We start from the raw sequence: 27,714 nt of genomic DNA on the forward strand, positions 1-27,714 counted from the left end.
AGCTTTCTATCATAGTTATTTTACTCAACTGGAATAGCACTTTTAACAATCAAATTACATTATTCAGGTTTTAATACAAAAATAACCTGAAGTATCAGTTATTTTGGGACCAATTGCCTGCACAATTTGCTAGATCGTGCCCCTTCATTAGGGCAAACTGTATCCCCCATATCACTCTGTACAGATTCATGAAGCAAGTGGGCACTATCATCTCAGATAAGTCATCAATCACGTACACAGGCAACCTCTCTGAAACAGGTCTTTCTGATAGAGACTCCAACTGCAGATTCCTCACCTTGTGAAATTTACCAGGCATCAAACTGGATCCAGCAGATCTCCATAGCAACTTCCTCGTGCCCCGGTAGGTGGTGCTCAGTCCACCCATGCTGGATTTGACATCATGGCCACTATATCGTTGCGCTGAAAACAGCTCCTTTATTTCTGTGCCTTCCAAAGTGTATCCAAAGCACACTCCCTCAAGTCCTCAGACTTGACAAAATTACAGTGTGCTACGATTATGTCACATCCTAACACCACAGGGCTTAAGTCATGTGGGGCTTGCCACAAATAAATGTTAGTGACAGACTCCCACGAGGTCTGTCTCTGAAGCATGGGCTCTAAACACTTCTCAGCATCATGTGATCAGTTTGCCAAGATGAATGCCAAGGACATTTACGACTGCTAAGCTTAGCTTCACTTCACAGGGCATCAATGCTAGTTGAAGAAGGCCAAGTCCTGGTCGAAATTGAAACCGTGGACCCACTCCCACTTCTGGGGCCAATCTTGTGACCGATCATCATCCAAGTCGAGATCTTCAGGTAAGTCAAACAAAATTTAAAAAAAAATTAAAAAAGACTAAACATAGCTACCTATCATTTGGAGTCACATGACACCCCTGGTTCCATGAGTTTGCGAGCTTGGTCTCCCACTCTAGAACTGATTCTGACCCTCTAGCCTACCTGACGAACTTTTCGGGCTATGCTGCAAAAGATCTTCAAATTCAAACAGTCTTTGGACCACATTTTTAGTACTGCTCTGGATCCCTCTTGCGCCCCATCAGGCCCCAAGGTTCTGAGGTTTCTGCAGTTGGGTTACTGCTTGTGGGTCTGGCCCCATGCTGACTGTGCTACTCTGCCTCGTTCTGAGGCTGCCTGACATCAGGCTCGATACTGATTTCTTCTATGGTGCCACCTCCTACGCCGCAGCCCTCAGTGTCAACATCTGCATAAACGCCACTAATGCCAGAGAGGGAGCCAATAGTCTTCCGGAAATCTGAGGCAAATCCTGAGCAACCTCCATCGACGTCTCACCGACCCCACATTTATGCTCATTCTGACCTAGAATCACATCCACCACAACATCCTGAATTTGTAGAGAATGATGATGCCAGTCAAATGTACGATGAAGAAAACTCGTTTTTGGATGGACAGGAGACAAGTGGCTATGACACATCCCCTTACACTGGCTTCCACTCTCGTCTTCCCTATATGCCACTGATGAGTCTGCCTCATTTGCCACAGTCGCAAGGAGAGCAGCTGAGGTATTAGACTTAACCTTGGCCACCACTGAAGTCAAGACTAATGCATTAACAAAAGTGTGTCACCCGGGACAGACTAACCAGAAGTCTCTATTACCATTAAATGAGGCCCTTATGAACACACTGAGCAAAACCAAGATCTTGCCCTTTAGTCAATAGGCAAATTGCAAGGCAACACAGGCCAGCCTCCTTCAACACCCATCACCAGAAAACCTGGTGGTACAGCCCTCCACTAGTCATCTGAATGTGTTTCCGACTACCACACCAGCTCATGATGGAGGCATTTGCCAAACAGATGTTCTCCTCTGCCAGCCTTGCCCTTACGTTCGTCATTACAAGATGCCTCCTGGGGAAGTGCATCCTTGCATTATGGGACATAGTGCTGACATCTTGCCCACAGTTCCAGATGATATATGGCCAAATCTCCAACACCTCAACACATCATCCGGGATGGCCAAGACGCCACGAGTCTCTCCATCAGATCGGGCTTGAACACTACTGATTGCCTGGGTAGAGCAGTCGGGACTAGCATGATGCCTAGTCGCCAAGCTTAGATTGAATCCACCGGATTATTGAGTGACGTTTAGCAGTCACTTATGGACTTGCCCTCAATGGCACCCATCTCTTCAAAGACAAGTCGTACTCATCCCTTGAACGTTTCAAGGATTCCAAAGCCACTGCACACTCTCTTTTGGGTTGCTCCACCTATGCAGTAGTTCCTGTAGCAGTTTTGCTTCCTTAGAGGCTTCAGAAGGCAATGCCTACAGAAGCAATGACAGAACGTGTCTCAACACCAACAACAGGCCTTTCAATATTTTCAACTTAGAGGCAGTGGAGCAGGCTTCCAGTGTCCAGGCCCTCAGAGGCAGTGATCTACCCAAACCACAAGCCCCTCCTGCTGCACATGCTGCAAAACCACTTTATGTCACCATCATATGTCGGCAGCACACAATTACTCGGTGTGTAGTTGCATTACCGTTCACCTACCCTCTGATCAATGCATGCTTCAACTTGTGGAGCACAGTTACTCTCTAACCTTCTTGTCACATCCCCTGAATAAGCCACCCACACCACAAAACCTTCTGGAGGACCACGTGTCCATACTTCAAGGTAAAGTCCAGACTCTCTTGGCCATGAGAGCTATACAGAGGGTGCTGGCATCAGAGACTGCCTGTTATTCAAATTATTCCCTGGTGTCTTCACACCATCCTAAATCGTCTTTCGCTGAAGTTCTTCCTTCAGAGGAACAAGTTCAAAATCTTAATCCTGGCCCAAAGTTCTGTTGGCCCTGGATGCAGAAGTCTGGATCATGGCGTTGGATCTGCAAGGTACCTATTTCCACATCCCCCTGGCGTTACCTGCAGTTTCAAGCATGCCAAGAGCACTTTATATTCTCAGTGTCCCCTTTGATCTTAACAGTGCACCTCGATTGTTCAAAAAAGTGATAGTCGCAGCCCATCTGCGGAGGTTGGGAATACCAATCTTCCCATACCTCAACAACTGGTTGCTGAAGGTGGGCTTGCCTCAAATAGTCATAAACCCTCTCCAGACGGTATCTGACTTGTTGACATCATAGGGCTTTTCTATCAATATGCAGAAGTGACACCAGACTCCCTGAAAATGGCTCCCCTTCACCTTTCCTGAATATGGTGCTCTTCCAAGCCTTCCCTCTACCTCAAGAGCCCAGGACATTCAGGCTATGATCCATATCTTTCACCCGCTGACATGGGTATCTGTACCAGCGAGTCTCAGGCTTCTTGGTCTCCTGAATCCTGCTTGTGAACCATGCCAGGTGGCACATGCATGCTGGCTCTGCAGTGGGATCTGAAATCTTAGAGGCACATCACCATGAGAACCTTTGAGATTCCATCCAGATGTTGGAGGAGACTGCCATGGTGGCTGCTTGAGCGCAATTGGTGGCAGACACCTCTCCCTACCCTACCCAGTACCACCGTTTCTGACGGATGCATCGTTGTTGGTTTGGCTATGTCATCTAAGAGAGGTCAAGGCCATGCCTATATCAACTTTTAGGAATTGCAAATGATTTGCTTGCCACTTAAGGCGTTGCTTTTAACCAGGGGGGAAAGGACACACCTTCTCATCGACAACAGGCCCTCCATATGGTACTGCAACAAATAGTGCGGCATCGGGTCATGGGTCATGTGCCAGGAAGTCCTACATCTGTGAGCTGCAAGATCAGGGCATCTCCTGGATTGCTCTGCACCTGGGAGGATCTATAAACGCAAGGGTAGACAAACTGAGACAAAGTTGCCTAGCAGATCACGAATGGCAGCTTCACTTGGAGGTGGCACAGTGCATCTTCCAACAATGGGGAGAACCTTGGCTCAGTCTGTTTGCCCTTTAAAGATCACACAGTGTCCAACCTTATGTGAGTCGGAGCTCCCAGGGTGGTTCTCCCTCAGAGGCGCCTTCCACCTGAACTTGGGCTCAGTACTCCTGTATGTCTTTTCGCCACTACCTCTCCTGCCAAGTGTATCGTAAAAGATAAAAAAAAACGGGTTTAAGTAATTGTAGTAGCACCTGATGGGCTGAGGAGAGCATGCAACTTCTGGCCATGAGCATATGTCCTCTGATTCGGCTGCCACTTTGGGAGGACCTCCTGTCACAACAGCAGGGCAAGCATGAAATGCCTGCAACTCCACGTGAGGAGACTGAGCAGTGACAGTTGATGGCTTTTGATCTTTTTTCCAAAGTAGTTGGTGTCATCCTGGCAGCCAGGCATCCACTAAACTGTATTAACACAACAGGTTTGTTGACTGGTGTTCCGCCTGTGACATTCATACTTTTTAGGCTAGGTTTCCTGGCATTTTATTGTTTTCTCTCTCACTAGTTAAGGGTTATCTTTCAGCTTTCCCATGGTTTCCCAATTAGCTATGCCTTTGTAAGATCACCTGTTGAGATACGTTTTTTGAAGGGGCTGGTCCACATGTTGCCACCCAGACCTTTTTCTGATACCACAGTGGCACCTCAGTTTGGTTTCCGCCTACTTGATGTACACTCCTTTTGAACCGCTGCACAGCTACTCTCTATGTCTGCTAACCATTAAAACAGTGTTCCTTATTGCTATCACCTCTGCTCGTTGAGTGAGAAAGCTCAAGGTATTTTCTGTGCAGCAGCCATACACATCTTTCTTTCTGGACAAACTGGCTCTTCAGACAAAAGCAGCTTTCTTTCCATAGGTAGTCGTGCTCTTCAACTTAGGTCAATCCATAGCCTGCTGTTATTCGCTGCAAGGGAGAGGAGTGCCGCCACCATCCTGATCCTAAGAGAGTCCTCAGATTTTACATTGATTGGACTAAAGATCATTGATTGGATGATTAACTTTTTGTGGACTTCTCTGGAGCCAAAAAAGGGAAAAGCAGTACAAAGGAGAACAATCTCCTGATGGATTGTCTTACGCATAGAGCTCTGATATGGGCTAGCCAAGAAACAGCCCCAGTATGCTCATTCCACCACAATGAATGCTGCTACCACAGTGCTGGTGTTCCAGTCTTGGACATCTGCCAGGCTGCTATGTGGGCATTGCTTCACTTGGTCATGAAGTACTATTGACTGGATAGCCAGATGGGAGGAAAGGACACTTCGCCTGATCTGTCTTTCAGCATTTCCTTCTCTGAGTCATTCCACAGACCAACCACGTACGGAGGGGCTTCTTTGGTATCTATTCACAAGGTGAGGAATATGCAGTTACAAGTCTCTATCAGAACAAAAAGTTACTTACCTTCGGTAAAGCCTTTTCTGGTAGAGACTCCAACTAAACGTGTCAAACCGCAGATTCCTCATCAACACACCCTCCTCCCTGTTCTGTAGAATGGACTCATACAGTCCATTAATTAGATTCCAGAAGTAAAGTTGGGCACAATAGCATATTCAGATTTCTTTAGGCTCCATGTCCCATGGCACAAACAGAGATTAGGAACAAACTAATGTCAGTGTGCTGAGGTGGTGTGGATATAGTAGCCCCAACGTCAAATCTAGAGCAATATGGATCCTACGTAGTACCGCACAAGACCTCCTATAAGCACACAAGGGAATTGCCATTAAAACCTTCCGGTCCAGTCTAACGTCTGAGGAAATTCACATGGTGAGGAATATGGGGTTAGATAGTGTCTACCTGAAAAAAAGGCATTATCAAATTTGAGTGACTTGTTCATTAAGTTTAATACCGCATGGTACGTAGAATATTGTTTGAGTATTTTAGTGTGTTGTTCTCGTCTTTATATAGGCCCTTCCACAAGTAGAGAAATGCCTTGTTCTTGGGTCTTCATCCTCCTTCCCTTCACATTTCATTATTTGTGATGGCCATCCTGGATGAGATGGCCGCGGCACCTGACCTCCAGCTAAATAGAAATGTGAGTTCTATCTGAAACACAGGAACTGGATAAGGTCATTTTTTAAACTTTTGCTTAACTCTTTAGGGGGAAAGAGTGATCATAAATTTGAGTCCACTATCAGATTAGAAGTGTGCATAGGGTAAAAAAAAATTGCAACCTTAAGAAAGGTTTAAAGAAACCTATACAACTTCCTAGGACCTGTGAATGTTTCGTTTTAACACTTGAACATAAGAATCATGACATATCCATATTTAAGACCAACAGATTTGTTCTGCATAAAATATAGATAGCAGAATTCGGTTCTTTTTCTGTGCAGTGTTATTCTGCATAGAACTCTGCAAAAAGCGTGTAGGGAAATATTCTCCTAACATTTTTCACTGTACACTGAACAACTTTAAAAAGCTAAGCTTAAAAATGTACCTTTTCCTTGGGCAAAGGTAATCCATTAAACTGCACAATCTATGCAAAAACTGATACAATCAGGATCCTCAAAACCTTCACGCACTTCTCGTTCAGACTCTACCATAGGCAAACACATTTTTCCTGGCTACCACCATCACAGAACAAGTGTTCCACACTGCCACTTCTTGCCTTTTAATAGGGAGAGGCTGCAGATAACCGGCAGTTCTCATATAGGGATTCATTATGATGGCGGTCATCATTTCAGGCAGGTGTCTGACCGACTACATGTCTGCGGTCCACCTGCCTGATTACAATGCAACCGCCATGCAGACAGTCAGAAAACTGCTCTTTTCCATTGTGCCTTGTGCTGCGGCCCTAGAAAAGGGCTGAAAAGGGCAGTTCTCAAACATCCAGGCACCATGTGGTACCTGGCACAAGTGCATGGATGTTTGGGGGCACCACATGTGCCCCCTTGAGCCCATAGTGGAGGTCCACGGGGGACAGGAGCCTTGTTAGGGGTCCCCAAAGTCCTATTCAGTCTGCCTTTACATGACAGTTGGACCACCATGTAAAGGCAGAGGAAAGAGGGTCATCATAATCCCTACGACGGTGCGTCTGCAGGCACTGCCCCATTGTACGGATTATGCTCTGATCGACGACCATCATAATCGGGCCCATAGTGACTGGTCACTATGTGGCACTTTTGCAAGGAGGAGACAATTTGTCTCACTTCTTCATGCAATGATCTAAAACATTTGGTACCAGGTTACTGGGCATATACGACCCTTTTGCAGTGTCTAAGTCAAGGCCATCAGTGCCATCCATCTGACATTTCAAAATGTAAAAGGTCAATGGAAAGTTAAATTAATAAGCCTTACATGTACAGTGGCGTAATAAAAAAGAATGCCCCCGACACATTGTGTTGAGGGGCCTCTGAGTCTTCTCGTACCGCACAGCTATTCATTGGCCTTGGGTTGAATGCCCCCCAAATGGTTTAGGCTCCACAGGGACTGCTGGGACTTACGTTACACCTCTGGAGCAGTATATTTTTACATCAATCTAGGGTACACATGCCCATTGAATCTAACACCATGTGCCATATAAGCAACCAGGGGAAAGTCCTCAAATTAGCTAATTCAGACATGGAAAACATTTTGTCCCATATGTGTTGTTTAACTTTTCTAGACTGCATGCCCAACTTATTTTTCCAGTGGCGCCTTCTTAAGAATTATATTTTAATGTATGTTTTATGCATTATTTCAACCTTTGTACTTTTCTGCATAGTGTCTTCTTCAGTTCCTTAAATGATTTTTGACACTCTGCAGTCCCTATCCCCTTCCTGGGCTGCTTCCTAGAGGTCAGAGCAGTCAATGGGGCTACTATACTTCCATAGTTGGCCACAAACTTTTGGTAATACCAAGTGAGTCCTAAAAGGCCCTCACTTCAGTCTGAGTAGGAAGTTGCATCTTGGCATTTAACAGGTAAATCTTCCTGTTCTGCACCTAATGCCCAAGGTAAACTACAGACAACTGCCCCCACTTGACACTTAGTTGCCTCGATGGTCAGATTTGCCTCAGGCAGTCCTTCCATGAATTGCTGGACACCGCAATATAATCCAAGTAGGCCACACAGAACTCCTCCAACCCTGCACGAACATGGTTCACCAGGCGTTCAGAAGTGGCAAGAGAATTCTTTAGTCCAAAGGGCATCACCTTAAACTGATGCAGCCCCTCTGGCAGAGAAAATTGAGTCTTCTCCTTAGCATTTGGTACAAAAGCGATCTGCCAGTATCCACTGATCAGCTCCAAGGTGGTCAAGTACTTTGCAGCACCTAACCGATCCGCAATCTCATCCACTCTGAGAATTGGATGGGCATCGGTCTTGGTTACTTCATTGAGGGCTCGGTAGTCCACATAGAACCGCAAGTTACTAGAACCACAGGACTAGACCAAGGACTATGTGGTCTCTCAATGACTCCCAGGTCCATCGTTTTGGCAACCTATTCCTTAATGCATCCATGAACCTGGTCAGACATTTTGTACATTCTGCCCTTCACTGGCAGACTGTCACCCATGTCCATCTCATGCACACAGGCAGGTGTCAACCCTGAAGTCAACGAGACGAGGTTGGTAAATCATCCCAACACCTCCCTATGTTCTCTCTGCTGCTCATGCATTAACTCAGGGGCTAACTGAACCCCTTCTACAGTGCCATCCTTCATGTCACTCTGCAGTAAGTCAAGGAGAGGCTCACTGTCTTCTTCCACAACTTCCTTTGTCAAAGCCCTGACATTCACTGTGTAGTCTCTCCAGAGGTAAGGCTTTAGCCTGTTCACATGGAATACCCATTTGGGTTCCGTTGTACCACCTGTGTCCACCAAGTAGTTTACCTCATACACTTTTTGAACTACCTTGTGTGGACCCCATAATTTGTCCTCTAAAACCATGGGACAAACGTGCTTTAGCACCAACACCTCCTGACCTTTTTGAGAACCAGTCAGTGTAGTTTTCTGGTCATACCATTACTCCATACAGAAATTCAAAGAGACTGATCCCTACTCTTTTCTGGGAATCTCTCTGTCTTACCATTGATCTGGCAGACTGGGCAGGCTCTACGGAACCTCTCTGTATCTCTGCGAATGCCTGGCCAGTAGAATATAGAGTCCAACTTATCCTGGGTTTTTCGAATCCTTAAGTGTCCTGCTATTGGCATTTCAGGGTCAAGTGAGAACAGGAAGTTCCTGTGCACTAATGGAACCACTAGCCTCTTGCTAGTACCTGGCTCAGGATTTACCGGTTTACTATATAGCAGACAATCCTTCGAGCCAGTATAGTATTTCCTGACCACTCTTTTGATGACCTGATCCTGGGCTTGCTGCTAAAGTCCCACAAGCGTAGAGCACTCCTCCTGCGCCTTGCAGAAATATTCCCAGGTAGGCCCTCCAGCAGCTAACAAACCCTGCTGCTCTGGAAGGGACCTAGACTCCAGCAAATGGTCCACTTCAGGAGCCTCATCCTCCTCTCCCTCTACAGCAGAATTGATGATCTCCTTTGCCACTGCCTTAAAACAAGGCCCAACCTTGGACTTAGAAGGGCTTCCTTGCCTTCCCTTCTCATGATGCTCCTTCCCAGACAAACCATTACCATTACAATGCTTCATTGACCGTCTTTGAGTCCCATGACAATTACCCTGGCCCTTACCCTCTGGTTTGAAACAAGTCTTTGGAGAGTTCTTCTTCCCCTTTGGCTTATTGTGGAGAGTTCTTCTCCCTATTTGGCTTAGAACCATGCTGTTCTAGCCCTCTGGGAACGCTGTTAGCCAACCACGTATCAGCTAACACTGCAAGTTTTATTGGATCCCTCTCGGTCAGATCACACAGGTGTTGCCTAAGTAGGGTAGAGCACTACTCCTTGAGTCACTCTGTCATCATCAACTGGTTAAGGGACTTAAAATCCTTGGTCTCCATCACTCTTACCCACTCATTCCAATCAAGCAATACACCATGAATCCAAGTCTTAAACGGAACTCCGTCCACTCTCTTGCAGTCACGGAATCTCTGCAGGCATTGAACTGGCTTCAGCTGAAATCTCCTAATGAGAGCTTTCTTCATGTGCTCATAGATCATCCATTCTTCCACAGGCATCTTCCCAATGACCCATTGTGGTAATCAAGTCTACATACAGAATGTAGTTTAAAGTAGATTAATTCAAGTTGGTTATAATATGTAGGTTCAGTAGTATTAAGCAGAAGATCAGCCCCACCAGGAGCAGCCAGCAAGGCGCTCAGCCCATCTCCAACTGTGGTATCCAGATTCTAACATTCCACATTTCATCATATCCACAGTGTTCCACTGGAGAAGCAGTGGATGACATGAACAGCACTAACACCAAGATACCACATATCCTCCTTTCTTCCAGAAGGAAAACAGAAAAGAGAAATATAGAATCAGATGTAGAAGCAAGAAGAACGAAATAGAGAGGAGAGTACTAGAGAGAAACACAGTAAGGGTAGAGAGAAAGGAAACAACAAAACAAATATTAAAGAAACAGAAAAACATAACCTGTTTCCCATCCTCCTTTTTAATAAAGGAAGAAATAAAGAAAAGGAAAAGAAACCATCAATGAGTACTGTCTGTACACCAACTGGCCAGGTAAGTATTCGAGAGAGCAATCAACATCAGGAAGAAACAAGTTGGCAGAGAAGAAGAGAAATACAATCACAGAGAAGAAGAGAAATACAAAAGATTACTCATGTTTCCCTGTATTAGAAAAATATTCAGATAATAAAATATTAACAGCACTGGGTGAAACAGTCTCCGAAAACAAGAAGCAATTCGTAGAGAATACACCTAACACCCAGTGTACTGAAACCCTGCACGCCAGAAAAAGGACAAGAAAAACTCATACTATGCACCCAGTAAGGGTAATAATAAGCGTGTGCAGGAATGACCTCGAGAGAAGATCTGAATATTGTGCACTGTTAAAAAAAAAAACATAACCAACACTAGACACCTTAGGAAAGGTAAAACGTGCACTGCAGTGAAGGCATAAGGCATGTAATGTGATGTCCAAGTACGGACGCACCTCGACTGGAGGTCAACTGATATGCACTTTAAACTGGGAAATAAACCCATAACACACCTCGCGGAGAGGTCATTAGTGCATGAGTGAGTGGGACAATAGTCCACACAACACCTCTTGTACATGAGGAGAGACACTGTACACTGTAACAATGGGCGAAAACAACCTAAAGAACACACCTCGTGTGGGGAAAGAAACGTTGTGCACTAGTGAGGTAAGTTAAAAAAAACCAAGGAGTAAAAGCACCTCGTAAGGAGGTAAACGTTGTGTACCCCATGCTGTGACGGAAATCGTCATGACACCCTATGTAGAATGACAACGTAAGGGGTTGTACCTCGATTGGCGGTCAATGTGTATGCACATGAGAAGGGTGAGACCCAAAAGACACACCTCACGGAGAGGTCAGACACACCCCACGGAGAGGTCAAGAGACATCGTGCATTGAAGAATAGGGTGAAACAGTGTAATATGTAAATGGAACAAAACTCTTTAAGCTGTAAAAAAAAAGAATGTAGACCTTCAAAATTGGCATATCAGTACAGAACAATGAGGCACTGAACATGGAGCTAACAGATACAGACTTGCCAACATTGAACTTCATGTATAAAAACAGACAAGCAGTAGGAATAAATTCCATTAATTTTCCCAACATGTCACTAGATGGCATTATACCACAGGGCAGAGAAAACAGCTCCGTAGCACCTGTGTACCGTTAATAGACCTACAAAAAGACTGAAAACCTAGCGTACGTCTCTGAACAGGTTCAACATATCACCATCAAACTAGATCTGTAATAGGGAAGTGATTCAAGACCTATACAACACAATGTATAAAACAGGCTTAACCAGGGTGGTGAGCGATCCCTCACTCGACTAGTATAAGCGGAGCACACCCCAAATTGCGCACCCAGATATCAAACCTGTAAAGAAAACAGTCATGTCAAGTAACATGTAGACCCTGTAAACCCAGAAAAGGTGGCAATGGCACATCAGATGGAGACATGTCATTAGTGATGGAGAAAATGTCAAAGTTGCAGAAAAAGATGAAATTCAAAACGAATATGTGACATACGAAACTGCAGCGTGTGAAGTCCAAAATGACACAGGTAGGATCTCACCTGAGGAATCCCTTGAATTCCGACGAAAAGTACAGTTTGTAGATGGCCAGTATCAGTATGCGTACGTTATTAGGTACATGTGACGAATAAAACGGGAAAGCGCGGTGTCGGCTAGACAGCTGACAGTCTTTTGGAGTTCCATACCGCTACACCAGGCTTCTACGCAAAAATTAAGCGATGATGACGTACTCCTTGCATTGTCCCCAAATGACATTGAGTTTCACTAGAACTTTGTTGAATGAACAAAACGTGGTTGGCAAAGCAGGCTGGATAAAGCAAATAAATGGACCGGAGGAGTCTCGAGGCAACAGCACATCACCACAATGCAGGTGAGACACCGCGCGCCGACGAGGGCTCGTGTCCCAACAACTTCAAATTTAAAAGCGGTGGTTGACACTGGAAACATCAGGTCAAAAAAATGACCAAAAATCAAAGTAAAAAAAAAATGATAAGTCTCACCTGACATTGCCCATCGTAATACTGCAGTAGTAATGCCCTTAACAAGTGCTGCCACCCAACGACAGACAGCCAACCAAAATGCTTGTCCTGAAACTCTGTACTAAGTCCAGAGCTCTCCGTCATTCACAGCAGACAAACGACTTTTGTGCATGATGAGTGTAGGGTCTCTATACCTGTAGTATGAGAGGACAAACTGGACCAAATAAATGGACGTTGGTAAGAGGGTATCCCCAATCCTAGTGTTGACTTGAGGCTCTGTAGACATTTGTTGTAGCGTAGGATCATCTCTACACGTAGGCAGTGTTGAGACAAACTGTAGGAACAGCATGAACAAATTTTTTGGGACACTGTAGGAACAGCAATAACAGACCTTTTGAGATAATGAGTAGACTTGAGCTGCGTAGAAACAGGAACTGGCGCTATTGCAATGAGGGGTACCGGTGGGAGGTCACTGGTGGGGCTGATGTGTTGCCAGTTGATAAGTAGGTGCAGCAGTTGATACAAGAGTAGATTGAGGTAGAGAGTAGGTACTCTAGATGTCCTCAGAGGTAGCAGAAGCAGGTTCTTAGGTTCAACTCGTCGCCAATAAAATGTGGTAATCAAGTCCACATCCAGAATGTAGTTTAAAGTAGATTTATTCAAGTTGGTTACAAGATGTAGGTTCAGTAGTATTCAGCAGAAGATCAGCCCCACCAGGAGCAGCCAGCAAGGCGCTCAGCCCATCTCCAACTGTGGTATCCAGATTCTAACATTCCACATTACATCATATCCACAGTGTTCCACTGGAGAAGCAGTGGATGACATGAACAGCACTAACACCAAGATACCACACCCATGTCCCTTCTGATGGCATTCGCCTCATTAAGGCAGCTGTTTTAGACACCTCATTTAAGCCCTGCACTTTACAAGCGACATTAGGGCTCACAAATCATTCCAAAATATCCTGACTTTCCACATACACATGCAAAAGATCTTTTGGAATCTTGGCCACATCCTGCCCTGAATTGGAAGTAGAGTCACTTATCCCAGGTGGAGTTGTCATTGCTGCCATCCTACATTTCTCTCTTTCAAGGGATATTCTGTCAATTTCCAGCTCACTTTCTTTTTCTTCTGTTTATCCTCCTACTCTCTCTGTTTCCCCACCTTTCTGTTTCTTCTCTCTCTCTCTCTCTCTCTCTCTCTCTCTCTCTCTCTCTCTCTCTCTCTCTGTCTCGCTTTCTCTCGCTCTCTCTCACTCGCTTAGTTTCTCTTCCTAGGCCCATTGCTCCTGCTTCTACCTCCTCCTCTCCTCTTGTTCCTGGTAAGCTAGTCTTAGCTTCTCCCTCTCGAACTCTCTGGCTTTATCATCTTCCTCAGCATTAGCTTTCTGAAGTGCCAAGTGCAAGCTCAGGGTCTCTGCGAGTCTTAAACGACCAAAGTGGTTTACTCCTGGAATTGGGAACGGTGGTGCCCTAGAAATTTGAGACGGGGTGCACACCTGAGATATTCTAGAAACTAAAGGTAGTGAGTGTCTTGGTCCACATCACTCTCTTCATGGGTTCCTACCATGATTCCCTCCCCAAAGTCAACTACAGCTTCCTCCATTTCACCCAGTATTGCAAATGAAATTAGCAAGGACCTAGCTATCTGTCCCTGCTTCAAGGAATCCCCCACCTTCTGTCCCTACATAAATCCTTCATCTGATCTATGGGCGTAGTGCTGAGGTCAATTCCCAAACCTGTGTTCTCCATTGCTTGTATATATCGCCTTTGTCAGCAGAAAAGAAAATCTGGACTTATTGCAGTACTGGTGCAAATTGGGAATGGACAATGCCACCTCTGTATCCTTGGCACCTAAACATTAGGCGCCTCCCTACTTGCTGCCAATTGTCAGAACCCCTTGGTTGAGGCCTTTTACTCCTGATGTCCCAGGGCCTGACCTACTATGGATCCCGCTCAACTGGGCCAAGTATTCCTTCTGCACTGGACTCTCAGTGGTAGCTGTGGTTGAGCAGTCAAGTCTCCTGTTGGGAGATGTAGATACAGGTCAATTAACACGACTCATGATTCAAACTGCAAACAGTACAAACAATAAATCAATGGACAGCCAACTACTTGCTTTTAAAAGAAAAAGTAGTATTTTATTTCTAACTTCATACAGGCAAAGGAATGTGACATTCAAATGGAACAACATAATCCCCCGTCGGGCTGGAATACAAACTATTAGCCATGCTCAAGAGTTCTCAGTTTTTACCCTTTTGGAACTTAGCCAAAATAGTCTATGGTGCTGCAGCACTGTTAGCAGGGAGTTTCACCAGGGCCCAACTGGTCCAGTTCACATCATACCCACTCTCGGACCACAGAAGAGTTCAGCGATGCAGCGGGCACCTTCAAGTGTGCTCCCTTGAGCCCTACTCAGTTTGGAGAGGGTATGTTCACAATCACAATCACATACGGTGGAGTAAGCAGGAATTACTTGCCTTACGCCGTAATGTGAATGTTTCTTGCAAGCATAAACTCCGAGCAGAAGACAACATAGGCTGCGAACACTGCCACTTCTCCTATGATCTTGGTAGGAATACGAACAGTAAGGACTACATCATGCACTGCGGACTGCTTAATGTACGCTCATTAAGGAAACACAAGTTAGATCTATATGACTTACTCACTGAAAAGAACTGGGACCTTGTATTCCTAACAGAAACGTGGTTAGACAATGAGTCTACATCTGATGCCCTTGAGGCACTTCCAGTAGGATATACAATACACAGACAGGACAGACCCATAGGCAGAGGAGGGGGCATTGCAATTGTAACTCGAGAAAGCTTACAATGCCAATTGGACAGTTCTCCCACCCTGGATTGTGAGGCAGGGAGTTTCACTATTAAAGTGACTAATAGCCATACGATAAAGGGCATGCTAATCTACAGACCCCCAGGCCCTATAGCCAAGTTTGAGGAAAGTCTGGTTGAAGGCATTATGGAGACTGCTTTACGCAATGATAAATTCTTGGTACTCGGAGACCTTAACTTACACCTCAATAACCCCTTAGATCGCGCCAGTAAGAATTTCAGTCAGGCTTTAGGTGCCCTCCAACTGAATCAAATTGTTAGTGGTCCGACACATCAGTTGGGTCACCTGCTGGATCCCATATTTGTAAACTGGGGGGAAATAGAAGCTAAAACCCCTATTCCCATCCCCTGGTCGGATCACTATCTAGTCCCTTTCTCCATTCGTATTCCTGGAAGCACACCCCCGCAGCCAACATTATTGTATCATCTTAGGCGGAATTGGGCTACTTTCTCCCAGCCTAAATTCTGCGAGGCACTGACTAAGGGGGGGAGCCCGGGGGGGGAGGACGCCGACACAGCTAACACTAATCTTTGCAATCGCATCTCTGAGGCACTGGACTTTACAGCTCCTCTTCAAAAAGCCAAATCCGGGGGTCGTGTTCAAAAAACTGCCCCATGGTTCAACGTGGAATTAAGAACCATGAAAACCACACTGAAAAGAGCCGAAAGAGATTGGCGCAGGACTTTCTCCAAAGAATCTAGAGCCACCTACTTGACTAACAGACGACTTTACCATGGTCAAATCAGGAAATCCAAAGCAGCATACTATGCGTCTAGAATCAGTGAAGCTGGTAACTCAACGAAAGAGCTGTTTTCACTCTACAAAACTCTTTCGAGCGGAAAATCAATCAATGCCCCAGTTGATTGTTCCCCCGAATCATGCAATAAAATTGCAGATTTCTTTTCAGAAAAAATAGACAAAATCTATTCAGCGTTCCCAACGCAGCCTATAACTGGGACAGAATTTGTCGAAAGCCCCAGGGAATGGGGAGATAGACACAGACTGACCCATTTTTTCGTCCCGCCCCCAGAAGATTTCCTAATAATTTGTAGATCTGTGAGGTCGGGTTCTCCACGGGACCCTACCACACCTAAACGTCTAGCGGATAGTCTGGTGGTATTAGAACCCTACATCAGACATCTACTAGACGTGTCTTTTAGTACCATGACAGTACCTAAAGACTGGAAAAAGGCGGTGGTCCTACCTTTAAGGAAGAAACCTACCATTAGTTTTGAGAAACTTGAGAACCTGCGGCCAATTTCTCTCCTACCATACTTAGCCAAAGTAGCCGAAAAAACGGTCAATCTACAACTGATGGATTTTGTTGAAAAAGCCACATTATTACACGATACCCAATTCGGTTTTCGTCCCCGTCACTCTACAGAATCTGCATTACTGACGGCGGTGGAATCCCTACGTCAGGGGGCGGATGAGGGTCACACCATGGCCCTCATCCTACTGGACCTGAGTGCAGCATTTGACACTGTTGCTCATGCCAACTTGCTACAGTGTTTGAATAACGGAGGAATATCTGAGGCTGCACTTCAATGGATCCAATCGTTCCTGACTGGGAGAAGCTTCCAAGTCCGCCTGGGTGATCACTACTCTAGAGACATAGGTTTGGGACAGGGCGTTCCCCAGGGATCATCCCTGAGCCCAACTTTATTTAATCTTTATGTCTCTCCAGTGGCTTCAATTGCCACGAGTCATGGATTGGAAATCGTGTCATTATGCCGATGACACACAGTTGGTTATCTCCCTCTCTCGAGCGCCCGGACTTGCTATGGACAGTTTCAGAGCTTGCATGCAAGATCTTGCAACCTGGATGTCCACTAATTGCCTGAAATTAAATGGCAACAAGACCGAGGTACTCGTGGTGGGGGGGAGTCCTTCCGCCTGGTCGTCGGCATGGTGGCCCCCAGGCTTAGGGCAGGCACCTATGCCCCGTCAGGAAGTTAAAAACCTGGGCGTATGGCTCGATGCTGACCTGTCTTTTGGACCCCAAATAAACCGAGTGGCGGGTGTCTGCTTTAGCGTTCTAAAAATCTTACGCAAGGTCCTTGCTCTCCTTCCTATGTCCGCCCGGAGAACGCTGGTACATGCCCTCGTGACATCGCGCCTAGACTATGGCAACCTTTTGTACTTAGGAGCCACCTGTAAGGCAATAAACCGCCTCCAGGTATTACAGAACGCGGCAGCCCGCCTCATCCTTAAAACTCCTAATAGATCGGATTCGAAAGCTGCCCTTCACACTCTCCACTGGCTGCCAGTGAGAAGCAGAGTGGAATTTAAAGCCCTCTGTACCTGCCATCGCATTCTTGCTCGGAAAGCTCCTAGACCACTCCTGAACCTTGTTATCAAGTATGTACCTTCTCGCGCTCTGCGCTCTTCTTATGGAGGTCTACTTGTGGTCCCTAGGGTCAGAAAGGCTCGTATGGGTGGACGCTCTTTTCGCCATTTGGCAGCGAAGCGCTGGAACGCCCTGCCTCTTAACCTCCGCCTAGACCCCTCGGAATCCAGCTTCCGGAAGAATTTAAAAACTCACCTTTTTTCAAAATAGTCGTGCCTACTCCTCACTACTGCTCTGAGTCTCTCAGCTGTAGCGCGGGGACACGCTTCTAGCGTAACCAAGCGCTTTATAAACCTCCCTAATAATAATAATAATGTTGCTTGTGGCCCACACTGCAGCACCCAGAAGCAAACTCTCTCCCCTGAGCGGCACTGCTGGAGATCTCGCAGAGCAGCTCTCTGCTCATGAAGATGCAGTAAGTTGACTTTGCTCAATGTGGGGGGAAGAAATCCTTTCTTCAGCTGGACTGGAGCTAGCGCTTCTGTTCACTGCCATCCACGGCAGTCCTCAGTGGTGAGCAGGGGAGCAGTTCCCCTAGCAGTGCAGGTGCAACCCACAGATCGCAGCCTCTCCTTCAGGTGGCAGCGCAAATTCTTTGGCAGCACTGGTACTGGGGGCCTCTGCTGGCATACTGGGTTGCAGCAGTATTTGGAGATACAGGGTCAGACTCTTCCTGCCTCAGCACCCCTGCCCAAATGGTCATAAGTCTTGGCCCTCCTTGAAATGTTACTTTACCCGTGACCCATCTCGAATACAGGGTCACTGCGCTAATGCGGTATGGGCATAGCAAGACCCATATGGTGCTCACCTCATGGCTCAGTCTATGGCGGCCCTCTCCTGGCATACTTGGGTCGTCAAAAACAATCTTGGACACGGGTGAAGGCCGAATCGATGCTCAACCCAATCCTCACATCTCGCATAGGGAGTTCTCATGGTAGGGCTCCCCACTGGACCTTGCTCCCTCCAGTGATCTCCTCTTCTTCACAGGGCACAATAGTCTTGGCAAGCAGGCAAACACTGGTTCTCCAGGCTCCAGGGCAGGTGGTCTCGATTTCCCTGGGTCATGTCTCTCAACCAGCAGGAGACTGGGAGGCCTTGGCCCCCAGTCCTGATCACAGCCAGAAGTCTTGCAGAGTTTCCCCTTCTCACACAGCCCATCTGGATGCTGGGCAGATGACAAGTTTTTGGGGACTCAACCTCCCCTTTATATAGTTCTGTTCCAGATACTAAATGTGATTTAGGGTATTGGTCTTTGAAGTTTTATGTTGAGGTTCTGCTTCTTTTGAAGTGGGCACTTCTCCTTTCCACCTTTTTTTTTTTTTGCTGATTTTTATATAGCGCGAACTTGACCCGAATCCAATCAGGTATCAGAGCGCTTTACATACCACCAGTTACGTTACATTAGGACACACATTCATTCTTTGTTAGGCACGGGGAGATTAAGTGATTTGCCCAGAATCACAGGATGTTCAGCGTCATTACCGAGACTTGAACCCAGTTCCCCAGGTCCGAGGGAGAGCGCTCTAGCCATTAGGCCAACTCGTCTCCCCATCTCCCTTCATGAAAGAGGTCTTCCATAGCAGGCATGACCCCAAAGCAGGTTGTCCACAACACAATTGAAGAGAGTGACCAGCGTTCACTCCTGGATGGCAGCCATAGTGATATATGCATCAAAATGTTAATCCCAGCCCTCAGCCCTACTCTTTATGATTCTCTTATCCCCATCTTCCTTCCTGAGTTGCATCCAGGTCCCTTCCTTGTGATCTATCACCGAAGCAAAGAGCAGTCTTTTGAAATGTAAAGGTAGTCTCTTCCTTTCACCTCCTGTGTGTCCCCACGTAGCTCACAGGAATGCAGCAAAACACAAATCTGTCTGGGTAATTCCTCTCCTCCTCCTGTCTTTACCAGACAGGCCTGGGCTTGCCAAAATGGAACGCAGGCCAGCTGAAGCTGAACTCGGACAAGACGGAGGCCCTCATCCTCGGCTCCACCCCCTCAGCCTGGGACAACTCCTGATGGCCGACCGCCCTGGGAGCAGCACCAACACCCACCAACCATGCACGCAACCTGGGGTTCATCCTCGACTCAACGCTGTCCATGACGAAGCAAGTCAATGCCGTCTCATCCTCCTGCTTCAACACCCTCTGCATGCTCGGGAAGATCTGCAGGTAGTTCCCAACTGACACAAGAAGAACGGTCACCCAGGCCCTCGTCAGCAGCAGGCTGGACTACGGAAACGCCCTTTACGTGGGAGCCCCGGCCAAACTGCTGAAACGACTGCAACGCATACAGAACGCCTCTGCCCACCTGATCCTCGACATCCCTCGACACAGCCACATCACACCCCACCTGAGAGACCTGCACTGGTTTCCCGTCAACAAGAGGATCACCTTCAAGCTCCTCACCCACGCTCACAAGGCACTCCATGACACCGGACCAGCATACCTCAACAGACGACTCACCTTCTACACCCCGAACCTCCAGCTCCGCTCCGCCGACCATGCCCTCGCTACCATCCCCCGCATCTGACGAGCGACCTCCAACGGCAGATCGTTCTCCCACCTCGCCGTCAAGACCTGGATCACCCTCCCCATCCTCCTACAACAGACCCGGGACATACTAACCTTCAGGAGACTACTCAAGACCTGGCTCTTCGAGCAGTAGCAGCACGCCCCCCCCAGCACCTTGAGACCCTCATGGGTGAGTAGTGCACTTTACAAATTTCATGATAGATTGATTGATTGGTACAATGTATCATTGCAGGCACACTCACTCAGTGTACCTTCACAACACACTTTTAGCACAGCACAGTTCCTTTGTGCATTGTACTTTTACATATACCTGTGCATCCAGCACTCACACTCAGTCTGTGTGCACTGTTGAGCACTGAAGGTTTTCAACATTTAACCAGGATGTGCTCTTTACATACACACACACACACTGCCAGCACACATGCTCACTATGTCTGTGCCGTACAACACTCCACCCTAAAAATTGTACTCTTTGCGAGCACACATACACTCAGCACATGCTTTATGCACACATGCACTGCACAGCACTAAAATTCTGAGGTAATGTATTCCTCTCTACATACTTTGTTTCTACCAGTACATGTACTAACCACAGATGAATGGCACAGTACTGCTCCATATTTACACTGCACCCTTCCCAGGCACACATACAACTAATGCAGAGCCGGTAATCCTGCACTGCTCAGCACTTCCCAACTTACCTAATGCAGGCCAAGGATGAGTTAAGCATACAACAGCGGAACCTTTTAAAAGGTGGGTGAGCACCTCACTCCATTGACACAGGGCAAAAAGGTCTTGTTCACTACTACTGATCACTACACAATATACTGCCAACACTGCGCTCATGCTGCTTAACTCGTGGTGAAGGCGGTAGCCTTCCACCACTATGAGGATAGAGCTTTAGGCAGCCCTCCCGGTCCAACAAGACCACAATCCATGAAAGACGCTGATGTCAAGACACACACATATGTTTTGTGTTCACCTATGAATACAAATATCAGCATTAGGGATTCAGACAACAATACAGTTTGGCACTCTGGGCAGGGGTGTACATTTTGACAATGCGGAAGACCTTTCTGTCCCAACAGGGCCACAGTAAAATTAGAAGGTACTTCTGCTTAGAATCCTTTAGGGAGTGCAGCATTGTCAACGTTTGCTATCAGCTGTGTATTACCACTCATTCCCACAACATGGAAGTTGGGTGGCCCTCATGGCTCTTTTCCCATAACCTATGTCTATTCAATGTCTCTGGAAAATGGTCCTTTTTACAGAGTCAACCCCAAACTTTTTGCCTCCAGTCCTCCTATTTTTCTGAGAATTTATTTATGTTGGCCTTAGGACTCTGCACACTTTACCGTTGCTAACCAGTGCTAAAGTTCTTGTTCTCTCTCCTTAAAACATGGTAAGATTGGCTTATACCCAATTGGCATATTTAATTTACTTATTTACTTGTAAGTCCCTAGTAAGGTGGCACTACTTGTGCCCAGGGTCTGTAAAATAAATTCTACTATGGGACCTGCAGCACTGATTGGGCCACCCACTTAAGCAGCCCTTTAAACATATCTCAGTCCTGCCCTTGCAGCCTGTGTGTGCAATTTCAAACTGCCTTTTTGACCTGGCAAACAAACCTTCCTTTTTAATACATGTAAGTCACCCCTCGGGTAGATGCTAGACAGCCCAGAGGGCAGGATGCAGTGTATTTAAAATGTTGGACATGCACTTTTAAGTTTCACTTTTCACTAGTGCAAGGCTTACCTTTCCTATTAGATAACATTGGACTTACCTTATTACATTAATAAGCTTTAACTTCCAATTGGGACCAGGTAGACAGATTGAGTTTGATGTCTAAAGAGTTGTAATTAAAAGTCCTCTTCAATGGTAAAGTCAGATTTTGATTTACATTTTTGAGAATGCCACTTTTACAAAGTGTTACGACTAAACAAGGAAATCCCAAGGATACATAGGGACCAAGGGTAGTATTAGAGCTATAAGGAACAAGCGGCCCTAAGCAAGAATGAAGGGGATAATACTCTAATTGTACAATAATAATGCACAGGGAGAATTTGATCAATCAGTTGTTTATTTATATAAAAATTAAAATAGATTCTTTAGGGAGATGTACCCCTACAGGGCGCAAACAGGCAATAGAACAGGTGTGTGACATCAAGGATTCTATAGAATAAAAAGTCACACTTGTTAAAGGAAACACTACTGCACCCAAAGGAACATTTTTGCATATTCATGCGGGTCAGAGTGATTTAGTCGAAAACGTTTCGATCCCCTAGATATATGGGATAATTATCATTAGGACAATACAATGTTAGCCTGGCTACATAATTCAAATATAATAAATACACATTGCAGCCTAATGAAAGATGAAATACAGCTGCGTTCCCAATCAGAGGACCAATGGGGATCAATAAGGGATGCATAGGATTAATATTCCAGCAACGAAGAATGAACCTCTCAATTGAGGGCTTCTCAGAAAGGTTAAGGGAAGTGCAAATGTCTGACCAACCAATGCCTTGAACTAGACCTTTTCTAAATGTCTTTATAATCAGAATTCTTTAGGGCACTCGATGGCTACAAGTAGCACCAGATAGTATCCAATTAGCTACAATTGAATGGACAAGGACTGATGCCAGGGATCTAAAGTCAGGTATACGCGAACTCCAGGCCAGAAGACATTAGGACATATTCCAGCACTTCAGATTTGGAAAAGCCTTACAGACATGGATCATGGAGCAGACCTTCTAGTATGGGTCTGGTGGCTTAGTGGACTAATGTTTATTTATTTATTTATAGCATTTGTAGAGCGCTACTGTAACCCTACGGGCATCCTGGCGCCCATGTGTCCCCTGGAGGGGCCTGTCTTTGTCTTCATGGTTACAGGTTCAAATCCCAGCGGGTCCACTCAGCCTTTCATCCTTCTGAGGTCAATAAAATGAGTACCATTGAGTTGGGTAACAATAAACATCTGTTATTCAGTGCCAAGATACCCTTCTGTGTAAACACATGCTTTACAAGCACATGTTATGTTAGATTAAAAAAAAGATAAACTAACCAAACACCCTTCTGCTTGCCATAGAAATTCTAGTGCACACACACACTGCTGTGAAGCAACTGTAAATCCATGCAAAATACATTTACAGTTCATTTGAATTTTCTCCAGAAAGAGTAATAATTCATATAAAAGAATGTATCCTATCCTCGCAGGCTTCTTTAATAGTATATGACCAAAATCATTATATATGGGTCAAAATCAACTTGCATACTCGGAATCAGAAGTATATAGGGATATCTTGAACACAGGGTATGATATTCTTTCCAAGGGAGAACTCTTTTGTTATAGACTGATAACAGGTAATTTTGAGGACCCTAATTTTCAGCATTCAGTTTGAAAAGGCTCTAAGGTATTGTTGCACTATGCACTGACATATTTCCTTTCCTTTTACACAGGGAGTTGGCTGCCGACCTTCTCTTGATGATTCCAAACAATGAGTTGCTGTTAGTAAAGCTATGTGCTTTCTATCCCGGTTCAACTGGGGAGATCAATGATCTACACACTAAAGTAGGTTTAATAGATTTTTTCCTCAAGTAGAAACCTTTATAAACCTTATGTCAATTTTATTGGAGGCATTGTATTCTGCTTCATTTTTACAGTGTAAAATTTTTGAAATTGTATCCTGTTTGGATCTCTTATGCTTGATATCATTTGCACCTTCTCTTAATGGGCATGTTTCATTTAGTTCTCTCCTGTCTGGGGTTAAAATGCTGTTGATTTTATATGAGGCATTGGATTCTGCTTCACTGTTATAGTGTGAACATTTTGAAATTGTATCCTGACTGAATCTCTTATACCTGATGTAATTTGGACCTTCTCTTAATGTGAATGTGTCATTCTTTAGTTCCCTCCTACCTGTGGTAAAAGTTATGATTTTACCAACTCCCACATGCTATGTCATAGGCTTAACAAACACCCTTAAGGCTTCCTCCGAGGTTAATAATTTTGTACTCCAAAAAAACTTTTTCTCAGTAATCCAGTGTAGTGTCAAAATACCCTTCAAAAGTTAATTTGTCTTCTTTAATACTTGTTTGGTTTTGTGGAACCAAATAAATTAACTCACACTTACCACAGAGATTTACAAATTACATATAGTTTTATTCAAAAAAACGCTGTGCTTGTTTCACAAAGGTAACTTACACTTTTGAGTACGTTTACACTACAAAAAAAATGTAATCTATTTCTATATATTTCCATTAATTATAGTTTGAATTCAAAATTAATGTAATGGTGCTGTAGCATTTGTTCTATTTTTAATATTTATTTTTTAGGCAAATCTTTTTTTTTACATTTTGCATATACTTTACCATGCGGCAATCTCTGCCCAAACTGCATAGTCTTCCTTTAATTAAATACAGGGAAGTATAGTTTAATGGTCAGATACAGCCTTCGCCATTGCGAAAGGGTCCATGGGGGAGACCAACTTCTTTCATTATCTATATGGGGGATGGGGGAACAAGAAACTTACAAGTGGGACCCCATTGTGGGTGGGTGTCGTCCTCTGTGAAATTGCAACACTTGCAGGCTTTATAGTTTTGAACAGGATTGGCATATTCTCACTGGGGGGATGTAACAGAGGGCACATATGGTCTCCCTTAAGCAATTAGGAGTAGTAAAGTTAGGACTCCTAACTTTAGGACTGCTAAACTGAGAAAAATCCTAACTTTAAGACTTTCGGTATTCACATAAGACATTTAGGAGTCCTAACTTTAGGACTCATAAACTGAGAACATTTTTAACTTTAAGACTTTCGGTATTCACAGAAGGCATTTAGGAGTCCTAAAGTTAGGACTCCTAACTTCTGTGAATACCGAAATGAGTAAGTGCCTTCTGTGAATTCCAAAATGGTAGTAAGTTTAGGATTTTGTCTTAAGTTAGTTCTGTGAATAGGGCCCGGTGTAACCCCCAGTTACCAGAGATAATAGTAGTGATTATTCTTTTCATGGAGAGGGGCACTCATTTGCATGATAGGAAGTTGTAAATAAACATGTTGGATCACAAGATATCAAGTTGGCTTTAAAAGTCCAATGGCAGGTGGACAAAACCACTGCAATGTGGTATTTGAACAAGCAGGGTGGGTGGGCCCTTGTTCTGTTTTGAATGTGGCTTCTCACCAATAAGCCACATCCAATCCCTGCACTCCCACCTGGGAGGCAAATATACCACTGCACCTTTGAATAATAAACACTTTGAGCATGTCTTACCACCCCTGGCATAGCAAGACTTCAACACAAAACAAACAGCACCTTTTGAAAAAGGGTTTTATTTAACAAAATGCAAAGACTATCACTTTTAGAAGAAGACTTGGGGTTTATTAAATAATACTCTCTTAACAAAGGCTATCTTAGATACCAAATGCATAAGATTCAAATATATGTAGCAAACTTATAATCTAAAGGCATGAATCAATAACTGAGCAAACTATAATACTGATTAATAAACAAGCAATAACTGATATAAGATAAGATACACTGGATGTCCTGCAAGAGATCAGAAAGATATATACATATATAATATATATATATATATACAGTAGAGGATCACTCTGGATGTGCACCTCCCACACCACAAAGAAAGCACCTCAAACGATCAAAGCCACTGGCTCACATCACAATGGCAATACCCACAAAACTCAATACATCACCTGATGCATACACTGCCCACTTCTGGCCGGGGGAAGTCTTCACACAGCCGGGGATCAGAGCTCAGCAATCAAGGTTCAATCCGAGATAGACACGTCTGCCCTCGCTCGGAATCCAAACTCCCAAACTCCCAGCCTGCAACCCTCAGCTTTAAACATACTAGAAGATTTGTGAAAGACCTCCTCCCACCGCCAGAATAATTTTACCAGAACTGGCCAAGTTCCAAGCAAGCATCCTCATGGCAGTAAGGAGCTCTCAAGTCTCTTCCTCCATTCGCACTTCTTCCAGCCTCTGTCTTGATGAAACTCTCACAAGGCCTTCCACAGTACACTAAACAAAAACAATCGCTCAGGAAAACAGCAAGACCTTGAATGTGAATAACCAAACAACTTACAAGCACTGCTGTGCATGCAGCAGCAAGGCAGAGTCAGACATGAGGCCCTGTCAAAGGCAATAGTCAGCACCTATAATTCTCATCCACACAACTAACCAGCACCACTGTGCACACAGAAAATTTTGAAGTAAGGTAAAGTCAGAAAGCAGTATGACATGAGGCCATGTCAAAGAAAGACAGCAAGATTACAGGATAGAAGAGAAGCAGATATATGCAGGACCATCCTACATTAAGGCTAGGGTAAAATAACACACTAAAGTCAGTTAAAATGGTGGTAGTTGGAGGTCATCATAGGGTGCCAATCCACAAGCGTGGCTCTTTCACTACATGTTCCCTGTGTAATGAATCTCCGAAACTCTGCTAGAGATCCAACAACAGAGGGACTGGCCTAACAGCAGCTCTTCTAAGGAGGAAGGAGAACAGGACAGCAGACTTTCTGAGCAGGCTTTCTATGACAATCTCATATGATATTATAGTAGTGGGATTTTACTTAGATGTTTTCCTACCTAGGACAGCAAGTATTATTAGTACTATTACTGAATGATGTATCAATTAGGGGACTCTGTGTGAATTTCCAATTGTTGAGCTTGGAACTTAAGAGGTTAGCGTTTTTATCCTAGTGCTTTTTTCGGGACGTGATGGATGTTATTTTAGCTACACCTAGACCATCAAACAGAGTGGTGTTTTAAGCAGCTGGTCTGTATTTGCACCTTTGTGTTCAGAACATTTTGTTAATACATTGCAGGTGTGAGACCTGCCACACTTAGGAGGTAGTCCCCCAAACATTTTACCTTCATCCTTCCTGTTTTGTTGAATTTGATTTTGTTGGCTTTAGGGCGCTGTGCACTTTACCACTGCTAACTAGTGATAGAAGTGCTTGTGCTCTCTCCCTAAAACCTAGTGCTATTAACTCACACCTGATTGGCCTATTTATTAATGCTACTGTATTGTGGCCCTGCAGCACTCACTGTGCCATTTGCTAAGTAGCACTTTTAAACATGTCTTTGGCCTATCATTGGAGTCTGTGGTGCAGTTTTAAAATTGCCAGTTCGACCTGGCAAATTAAACCTTGCGCTAAAACTAAGCGTGTCTTTTTAAAACATATGTCGCCTCTAAGATAGGTCATAAACAGCCCACATGGTCAGGGTTAATCCTTTATAGAATGTCCTGGCAGTAAAAAAAAACCCTAGATGAGTTATTTACTACTGCAAGGCCTATCTATCCCCTTGGATAACATTGGTTTACCTTACATTTGATAGGTGCTAACTCAAGTTTTGACCTAAATGAATTCCAATGTAAAATCATTTTTAATGGTAAAGTCATATTTTAAGTCACAGTTCTGAAAATGCCACGTTTAGAAAGTTTGCATTTTCTTGACCTAACCATTTGGTGCCTGCTGCCTGGGTCACATGAATGTGTATTCTTCCCAGTGAGACAAAGGGGGATTAGGAA

At 44.9% G+C, this 27,714-nt stretch overlaps 1 protein-coding gene across 4 annotated transcripts in view; it reads left to right on the forward strand.

Annotated features, from left to right (window-relative positions):
• WDR17 (WD repeat domain 17) overlaps positions 1-27,714 on the forward strand; it is a 1,003,384-nt gene that overhangs the window by 786,700 nt on the left and 188,970 nt on the right. For all 4 annotated transcript variants that reach the window (XR_014978161.1, XM_085641859.1, XM_085641857.1 and 1 more), the window contains one exon: positions 23,622-23,733. Coding sequence is in view for 3 of the 4 variants with exons in the window: in XM_085641859.1 (XP_085497985.1) it covers positions 23,622-23,733 (112 nt within the window). In the remaining variant the exon portion in view is untranslated. The remainder of the gene's footprint in view (positions 1-23,621; positions 23,734-27,714) is intronic.

Source organism: Triturus cristatus, chromosome 2_2, assembly GCF_964204655.1.
Source record: "Triturus cristatus chromosome 2_2, aTriCri1.1, whole genome shotgun sequence".
Taxonomy (NCBI): Eukaryota; Metazoa; Chordata; class Amphibia; order Caudata; family Salamandridae; genus Triturus; species Triturus cristatus.